This window comes from Arachis ipaensis, chromosome B2, assembly GCF_059453495.1.
Source record: "Arachis ipaensis isolate K30076 ecotype BB chromosome B2, ASM5945349v1, whole genome shotgun sequence".
In the NCBI taxonomy this organism is placed as follows: Eukaryota; Viridiplantae; Streptophyta; class Magnoliopsida; order Fabales; family Fabaceae; genus Arachis; species Arachis ipaensis.
The window spans coordinates 64,611,434-64,621,302 of record NC_142437.1 but is presented as its reverse complement, the minus strand read 5'-3'; the positions used below and the strand labels follow the sequence as shown (position 1 = coordinate 64,621,302).

At 34.2% G+C, this 9,869-nt stretch overlaps 2 protein-coding genes across 2 annotated transcripts; one reads left to right on the top strand and one right to left on the bottom strand.

Moving 5' to 3' along the window:
* Positions 1 to 5,591: 5,591 nt before the first annotated feature.
* On the bottom strand, positions 5,592 to 6,665 carry LOC148574167 (uncharacterized). Its single transcript, XM_088505862.1, has 4 exons — positions 6,243 to 6,665; positions 5,969 to 6,128; positions 5,770 to 5,875; positions 5,592 to 5,661 (listed from the first exon to the last, which is right to left on the bottom strand). The coding sequence occupies exons 1-4, from the start codon at positions 6,663 to 6,665 to the stop codon at positions 5,592 to 5,594; spliced, it is 759 nt and encodes a 252-aa protein (XP_088361988.1).
* A 2,189-nt stretch (positions 6,666 to 8,854) lies between these two features.
* Positions 8,855 to 9,367, top strand: LOC148574166 (uncharacterized). Its single transcript, XM_088504423.1, has one exon. It carries the CDS (start codon positions 8,855 to 8,857, stop codon positions 9,365 to 9,367), a length of 513 nt encoding a protein of 170 aa, XP_088360549.1.
* The last annotated feature ends 502 nt before the right edge of the window (positions 9,368 to 9,869 follow it).

The window sequence follows — 9,869 nt, the reverse complement described above, 5'->3', positions numbered from 1 at the left end:
GAGAAGAGGTAGAAAAAAGCTGTGTTTTCTAGAAAAAAAAAATATATATATATATATATAGTCTCTATTTTAAAATAAATATACTTTAATATATTTAAAGTCATGAAAAAAAAAACTTAAAACTGGAAAAGAGAAACTTGAAACTGAAAAGCTTGGTAGATCTTTAGGTTGTTATTATCTACTTTTTAGCTTTTTTATAATTATATTCAATTAACGAAAGACTAATAACCTTCCATTATATGACGTAGGACAAGCATATGCATTATTAAATTGCATAGTGGAATAAAATATATAATAGTAAGATTGATTTTGACTAGGTATTAATTTATGCAACTATTTCTAAGATTTTATAAATATTAATTGATCTGTTCATAAGAATTCAGCCTAATATCCAAAGAATAAATTGGCAAAAGTTAATTTTTAGTGTTAAAAAAAAAATCGAAATAATAATTAGTCACTAGCATAATAGAAAGTTGATATATTGACATAGCACCAACTATTTTAGATTTCATATGTGTGAGCAAAAACATAGTTGATTCATGTAAAAAGTTATAGCTATTAATATTGAATTGAATATGTCTCCGTGATGGATAAAAAAACAATTAGAATTAACTGAGAAAACATGCCATCACTACTAGAAAACTAGTTATTACAGACGAATATTTCCGACGGATTTTATCCCATTGAAATACAGACGAAATTTCAGAGGGATTTTTTTGTCGAAAAATAAAAAAAATAGATTAGCATAAATTACAGACGGAAAAAAGAATCCGTCTATAATTCCGTCAGAAAAATTAATTTTTTTTTTCGTGGAATGGTTACAGACGGATTTTCCGTCTGTAATTATGCAGACAGAATGCGCGTTTTATTAAATTATTACAGACGGAAAATCCGTCTGTAATTTAAATTTAATCCGTCGGAAATATTGAAAACCCTAATTTTATCACCTCCCATTCACACTCCATTCACACTCTATTTGAACTCTTTGCCCACATCCTTCGAGCTCTTTGCCCTGCAGCCCGCCGTCCACAGCCACCGCAGTCTCTGCCGCCACTGCAGCCACGCAACCCCCGCATCAGCCCCGCAGCAGCACAGCCACCGCAGCCCCTACACAGACACAGCCTCCACCGCCACCATAGAAGATCTATCGCCGTCGTAGGAAGCTGTGTTGCCGTGATTGGAAGCTCCCTCGCCGTCGTTTGGAAGCTCGTTGGCCGTCTCCTCTGTTCGAGCGCTCTCCTTCTCTCTCTGTGTCGCCGTTGTGTTTCTGCCACTGCCCTTCTTCCTCGCAGCCGGTGAGTAAATGCTCTTTTTCTCCAGTGTTGTGAACAGCTCCTTTTTCTCCAGTGTTGGATTTGGAGTATATGTATGCTTATTACTGAGTGAATCACATTGAAAGTGTAATGCACAGTTAGTGCTTGACAAAATGCCTAGCTGGGTTTTGCTGTTCATTTTGATCATGCTTAGGTGTATTTATGTGTGCTTATATGGTTTCATGGTTTATGTGTCTTTCAAAGCAATTATTAATTGGGAGTCGTAAAAAATTCCTCTGATTCTTCCAATGATTCTTCCAATTCTGTAATTCACAATCTAATCGGGAGATCTCATCATTTTTATTGGCCACTTCAAGTTTCAGCATTTCTAGAGCCTCAAATGCAACACCCTTTTCATATTTTAGGGTGTTTTCCACCTGCAAGAGTTGCTCTTTCAAAACAAGCTGGCCTTCAGACGATTCGTCTAGCATTTTCTTCAGTCGTTCAAGCTCTTCCTCTAATGCTAAACATTCTCTTGCCATAGCCTTCTGTGAATCATCTTTCAATCTCATATGCTCTGTACTGAGACAAAGCAAATCTTCATTCTCACTGATACAAACTGCTTTATCAGTTTCTGCCAAAAATGATTTGGAGTCAGCCTCTGCAAGTTGCGATTTAAAGATCAAGAGTTCCATATGTTTCTTTTCAATTGCACAAAAACATTTTTCAAGTTCTGTTTGAAGCTCCCTTATTTCTTGTTCTTTGGTGTTCAGTGTAGACTTGAAAGTACTGATATCTGCTTCCATCTTTTCCACTTGACAACTCCATTCTGATTCCTTAGACTTGAGCACCAAGGACTGCAAGGTGCTCTCTCTCTCTCTCTCTCTCTCTCTCTCTCTCTCTCTCTCTCTCTCTCTCTCTCTCTCTCTCTCTCTCTCTCTCTCTCTCTCTCTCTCTCTCTCTCTCTCTCTCTCTCTCTCTCTCTCTCTCTCTCTCTCTCTCTCTCTCTCTCTCTCTCTCTCTCTCTCTCTCTCTCTCTCTCTCTCTCTCTCTCTCTCTCTCTCTCTCTCTCTCTCTCTCTTATATTATGGAAATGGGACTTACTACTTTAATTATTTGTTCTTATTCAGATGCTGAGGTCAACAATTTGGGAGTCAAAGCCGCTCTCTCCATGTTGAAGTTCTACAAAAGTAAGCAATTTTTTCTTTTTCAGCTTAACTTCCCTTCAAATATGAAATTAGATTTCCTCTGAGCTAATTATCCACTTGGAATTCCATTTGCTTTTTTCTTTTATTTTTTTTTCATTTTATGTTTCATCTAATGTTTGTTCATTCTTTGGGTTTATGGTTGTAAATCAAGTAAAAAGTTTACTTCTATGTGCAGTTTCTTTATTTGTGTTTGTTCTTTATATTTTTGTTCCTTGATTAATAATATCACTAAAAAAGACCCACTTGCACTAGTTTAATATAAATTTAATTAGGTCACATACACTATAGGATAAGCATCACAAAAGAAACCTATTAGCAATGTTTACTCCCGTTTGTTTTTTCTGACTATTTTTGAGCTTTTAACATGAATCAATGTTAACAGCCACAACAGATTGTTCTATTTTATATTCACCAGATTTTGCGGACATATCTTTGACTTCTTTTATGGCAATCAAAATTTATTGCTCAATGATATCAAAGGTTATTTATTAGAATAATCTTTATAAACTGTGACGTGTATAATCTAACTTCTTATATACAAAATTTATCACAGTTATCTTCTTTCCAACAATATAGCGGAGGGGGAGGAAGAAAGAAAAGGAAAAAGGAAAAACCATGGACTCAGTGAAATTAAAATGTTAAAAATGTCAGAATTTTATATATATAATTTTGGATTGAATTTTACACACGTTCCAGTTTTAGCTCCAACACAACTAAAAGTTGTGGCCTGCTCAAGAACGCCCTTTCTAAGATATATAATAAGTTGATGAAAAAAAAAAATTACAATGTTTTATTTTATTTTTCGACACTTAAAAATAATTAGTATATATTTGGAGTTATCATCATTAGTTCTATCTCTCACTTATTTTAAAAATATCTCTCTGTTTTGTGTTTTTCTTTTCGATCTGAAGAACTGGCTGCATGCGGGTGGTGCTTCACTCTTTCATGTTTCAACACTTAACCCAAAGATTTTACTCAGGTAAAGATGTATTTTTATAAAGATGGTAATTAAAATGTTAACACTTAACATATATTATATTAAATAATTTAATACTTTACATAAAGATATTTTATGTGAGTAATAGTCATGATATACGTTGGGTTTGCTTGCTTAGTTTACCACTTTCTTCATTCTTTGATATTTTTATTTGTCTTAACAACACTTTTTCAAAGTCTATTCTGACCCTCAATATTGGGCTACACAACAACACAATCTTTGTTCAAGTTGAGAAGGGTGTGCTAAATCAAGCTGTCTAAATCAAATTATTCTAAAGTCCTAATAAGAGTGTGAGTTTGTGTTTTTAATTACAATACATATAATAAGTCAACAGGAATTTGTTTCCTTTTATTTGTTTCCTTTTCTTATTTCTTTCATTAAAACTATTAATTATATAATCCATCCATACTTTGCGGCATCACCATGGGACCTGTGTTTCGTTGAATTTTCTTCTCGATTTTTATATATTATTGTTGGTTACAAATTAAATTACCAGTAATATCAGCTAATAATCTATTTCGTAAGGTATTACTAACTATGATAATTTTACCCCATAGAATGACAGTTGTAAGCATAGTTTTTCAAATAAATTTAAATGGTGTTAGGTTTGTATTCCAACACTACAAGAAAATAAGCTTTCTGCCACGCTTTAAAAGCGTACCGAAAAGTGCAAAAAAACGTGCCGATAGCTTTTCGCCACGCTTTTTGAGCTATCGGCACGCTTTTGAAAGGGTCACATCTGTCAGCGTGCCGGTTGCCCTATCGCCACGCTTTTGTGAATCTATCGGCACGCTTTTCTTGTTGGCACGCTTTCATTTCTTGTCACGCTTAAAAAGCGTGGCCATAGGTCTTAACCTATAGGTACGCTTAAAAAGCGTACCGAAAAGCACGCATATCGCCACGCTTTTAAAACGTCCCAAAATATATGCTTTGAGTACTCTTTAAAAGCGTACCGATGGAGAAAGATATGGCTACACTTTTTAAATGTGCCAATATGGTTAAACATACGGCTACACTTTTTAAGCGTACCGATAGGGTTAAACATACGGCTACACTTTTTAAGCGTGCCGATAGCTTAAACAATGGCCACGCTTTAGTAGGAGTAACAAATCTACTATTCTACTACATAATTTTATATGATCTGCCTAATTAAAGAGAAGAATAGAAGGAATAGAGACAGTAGAATGAGAGGCAGTGAATTCCATTCATGTGAAAAATTTAGAAATGTAACAACACTCCAACTTTACATATGCCTAAAACCAAAGCAATGAAATCAAAATTATTATTAGAAATGCAATATATATATAATATGTCTATTCAGCCATATATATATTTCTTAATAATAATAATCTTGAATCCCAGCCACCCCCACTTTAACACAGCATGCATTCTCCATTTTTAAAACACTGGTCCAGCTGCCAAAATCTCTTCACTGAGTTTGTTGTCCTTGCCAATCTTGTGATTGATGAATGTCTCAAGATTCCTCTGAAACAACCCAGCAAGCTTCAAGAGTGTCTCATTATAGGCCTTTTTGTCTGGCCACTGGAGAATACATAAATCAAAACAAAATGTTAAATTTAAAGACATTGGCAAATGATAGAAAAAGAAAAGTGTTAATAGAGTTGAAGGAAAACTACTAACACTGTTAATAGGATCAAGAGTTTGTATTGAATCAACAACCATAGCACTGAGGGGAAAGGAATAAGAATTGAAATTGACAAACTGCATTAGATATTCCTAGTTAAGCCATTAAGGTTAAACCCTAGAGCATGCTCTCAAGTTTACAGAACAAGCATCAAAAGCATTCTAGTTTTGTTAAGTATGCACAGATTTTAGATTTTACACAAGGAAGCGGTAAAGCTGATCATGTTACACCAAATCAAAACCGTCCAAATCCATAATTTGATAAAGAACAAATAAATCTCTAAAACAGATCAAAATTTGCACAATTAAAATCAGAACCAAATAAGGATAACAAATCAACAATAATCAGAACATGTTTCAATTAAAATCAGAATAAATAAAAAACAAACAAGGAGAACAAAGCAACTTTTATCAGAACATATTTTAATTAAATTCAGAACAAATCAGACCCAAACTTGGAGAACAAATCAACATTATATGTAATTAAAATCAAAACATATCAGAACCAAACAAAGAGAACAAATGAACAATATTCAGAAGTTCAGAACAACAGATCAACCTTATAAATTATAATAACAAGTTCTGAACAAATCTAGCATTATAAATTATAATAACAAAGCTTAGACCTTAATCCTAGTTTAGAAAAAAAAAAGTTTAGAAGCATTACCAGAACCAGTCCACCAACTCTTGCTCTGACAGAGATATCAACTCCCCCCTCACAATTTTATTGATCCCTTCCACCACAGCAACCGTTGAGAATGCCCAACAACTCCCTTCACAACAAAACCCAAAACATCAAATCAAATTCTTTTAGGGGAATTAATATTATAGAGCATCAAAATTAAACCCTAATTTAATGTGCTAACCGCGTTGGCCTTGATCCTTAAGGGGGGAGACAGCGCCCTTCTCCCTCCAATCAACAGAAGCATAACTATCTTTGGGGAGAAAGCTTCCAATCGTTTTCCCATACACTTCACAAGTAGAGAAGTGAATAAGCCTCTTGTTATTCTCAGAGCAGTACTTCACCTGAAACAGAAACAACACATCAAAAATCAAAATCACACATCCCATTCAGCTCCAACATGAATATTTGGCCTTTAATTATTTACAATTTGACCTAATCACACGAAGAACATGTACCACAGGGAGAGGCGAGCAGAACCGCGATAGAGAGAGGCGAGCAGAACCGCGACAGAGAGTGGCGAGCAGCACGACGACCAGAACGGCGAGAAGGACAGCAAAAGGAGTGGCTAGCTGGCTAACACAACGACGAACCAGTGAGATAGATGGCGGCGTGATGGAGGTTAGGGTTTTCTGGGTGCGATGAAGGGTTGGGTTCCAGAAGATGAAGATGAGGCTGGGTTCCAGTGATGAAGATGACGATGGACGCCGAAGGAAGCTGCTGGGTTCGAGAGTGAAGATGAAGTGACGGCGCAATAAGGGTTTGAAAGGGAATTTTAGGGTTAAAAAGATTTTAGGGTTTGAAAGGGAATTCTTTAACTCTGTTCTAACTATTATCAAAAATTCAAAACCAAAGAAACCAAGAAATTCAAATGATAACATTTAAAGTTTTAATTCATATTTTGATATTAAATTTAGCTTAAATATGAATATTGAGTTTACATTAAATACTTTTGATTCTAAATTATAATTTGTTATATTTTTTAAGAATATTAAATAACTAATTATTAATACAATGTAAAAACTGTAAAATTAATCAAATTATCTTAAACTAATTTTGTTAAGTATAATTTGGTAACATAAAAATTAGGTGTACTTTAACAAAGTTTTGTGATTTAAAAATAAACAAATTATTAAAAAAATACATATTTTGTAATGAAAAAAAATATTGGAAAAAGAAAAAAAAATATTGAATGGTGAAAAAAATAAAATCACAAGTCATCTTAAAATTTAGGATTAAAAATAAGTTAAGTGTAAAAATTTGAAAACTTATCATTTAGGGTTAAAATTTGAAAATTTAGGGAAAAAAAAGTTAAGTGTGAAAAAAACATAAGTGGGAAACTAAATTTTAGGGGAGAGAACTCTATCGGCACGTTTTTTTACGGTGCCAAAATAAACACACTATAGCCACGCTTATAAAGCGTGCCGATTTCCTTCTATGGCCACGCTTTTTAAGCGTGGCAAAAAAATGGGTGGCCAAATTTTGAATCAGTGGCCACCCACTATAAAAGCGTGCCGATTTCTATCTATCGCCACGCTTTTCAAGCGTGGCAGTAAAAAAGCGTGGCCAAATTTTAAGTAAGTGGGTACCCTCGTAAAAGCGTGCCGATTTCTCTCTATGGCCACGCTTTTCAAGCGTAGCAAAAAAAAACGTGGCCAAATCACAAATGAGTGGCCACCCTCATAAAAGCGTGGCCATAGACCACTTTTCGGTACGCTTTAAAAGCGTGACAAGAAAAAAGTGTGCCGACAGGCCTTTTTTCTTGTAGTGCAACAAAAATCTCAATTTAGATGTTAATGTTAGGAACCTTGGGTGGAGGCATGCACGTTTATCTGTGATTGATTAATTTCCATGTGGCAAGTGATTAGTTGATGAGAATGATGGATCATGATCCCTGTGATAAAACTTCTCATTAAGTCAACTCTTCCTATGTACATATGTTTCTCTTACCCGTGATTACACACCCGGCCCCTTCAACTAACTAAATATTTTCCTTCAATTTGTGCTTTAATTTTCCCGGTCAACCAAGCTAACATTATTAATCTGTGTGTGTCTCATGAACTGAAACTTGTTCACATTTGTTCACCTCATTTTTCTTGGGTTTACTTATGTGCTAAGCTAGTATATCTTTGTTCAGCTGTACTATTTTGCTAATTGATTAGACATATTACTATCCATATATTCACCTATTTATTTCTCTTACACCTCTCCCTTATCTTCATTACTATTATTTCTTTCATTTTCATTTTCCTATTCTTAGCCTCCTTAATTAAGTAGTCATTCAAAATAATATATATTTTAGTAAAAACTCATTTACAGATTGATAATAATGTAGCTGAAATTTAAGTTTCTTAATTAATTTTTTTTAATACTACTTCACAAGATCGACGGCTTAGAATTCAGCTGTCTCTCTGCTCCAAGTGACAGTCAGTGAGGTTAGTAAGCACACCCTAATTCTCAAAAAATTCTGTGTGATTTGTTTATCTATAATGGTTGTGATTTTGCCATAATAAATTACCAAATTGCCATAGCATTATTCTCTTGGAATATGGTAAGCTTGTCTCATCTCTGCCTAACATGTGAAACTTTTGCATCAAATTATTCAAAGTGAAATGGTTTTTGAAACTCTGAAGTTTATTATCTGGCATGTCCCCATTACTCATCATGTAGTGTTCATGTCTCCCCTTCCTATTATCAGAATCTCCTTCATCATGTAGTATTAATCTTGTTTTTGCTTTTAGCATATCATAAAGAATGTTGATACTAATATTTAGCTCAATATTCTTGGGACTATTAAACTGTTCTTGCTGTTTGTGAAGATTTCTTGTGAAAATTCAGCCTCATTTTTGCTTGTGACTATTATTGGAGTTTTCTATTGTTTGAATTTAAATATATACAATTTGATTAGAAAAGTTTTGTGCAAAATCTGAAAGTTTTCTATTAAGTAATATGCATGGCTATTTGTCTTAATAATAATAATATAATTGATATAATCATTGTGCAATAGGAGAAGTTTATAAAAAAGTTGGCAGAAGTTCAGGCTCAACATGCCGAGGCTCAAGCACAGGGAATGAAGCTACAACCAATTGATGAAGACTTGATTTGGGAGGAAGTGTGTGGTGGGCAAAAGAAGAATCGAGTTTATGGAAAAGGGTCATTCTTTGCTAGCTCTATCAAGTCTGGAACCACTTCTGCCAATTCTGTATCTAGAAGAGCACCAAGAAATCAAAATTCTGTTCCTAATTTGCGAGAACAGATTCATAATCTCAATGAAGAACTTTTTCAGCGTGTTACTCAACAAACAGATGAGCGTATTAGTAAGTTGTTAGATACACGCTTGGCTCCTTTGGAAAAGACTCAAAAGAAATTAGAAAAGTTGGAACGGGCAATTGGAAAGGCCAAGAAGGAAAAGCTGAAACAGAAGAGATGGAATGAGGCTTATGTTAGCTATTATGAGAAGGTTAGAGCGTCAAGTAGTTCTAGTGCAGTTCCACTACCACCGCCACCGCCGCCACCCTCAATGTCTTCGGATGAGGGCTATGATGATGATGAGGATGAAGATGACACTGAAGACTATAGCTGATAGTTTTATAATTGATGATCAATACATTTTGTTTATGTTTTGAATTATATTGACTTGCTTGTTTATAATACTTTTCTTTTAGTTTGATAATACGATGAATTTGTTTATGTTTTGAAATATTATAAATATTCAAATATAAATTAGATAAAAATTTGTATTAAATTTATATTTATTTTGTATGAAAACAAGTTTATTTTGTAATTAGAAAAAGTAAAAAAAAAATTCTATTTTACCTTACAGACAGATTTACAGACGGATTTTCTGTCTGTAATCATGATTTTCCAAAGTTTAAATTACAGACGGAAAATCTGTCAAAAAATCCGTCTGTAATTACAGACGGAAAATCTGTGGGAAAATCTGTCTGTAATCACAGACGAAAAATCCGTCGAAAAATCCGTCTGTAATTACGGACGGAAAATCCGTCGGAAAATCCGTCTGTAATTACAGACGAAAAATTCGTCGGAAAATTCGTCTGTAAGTTTGTCGCCGCCAGGAAATGGAG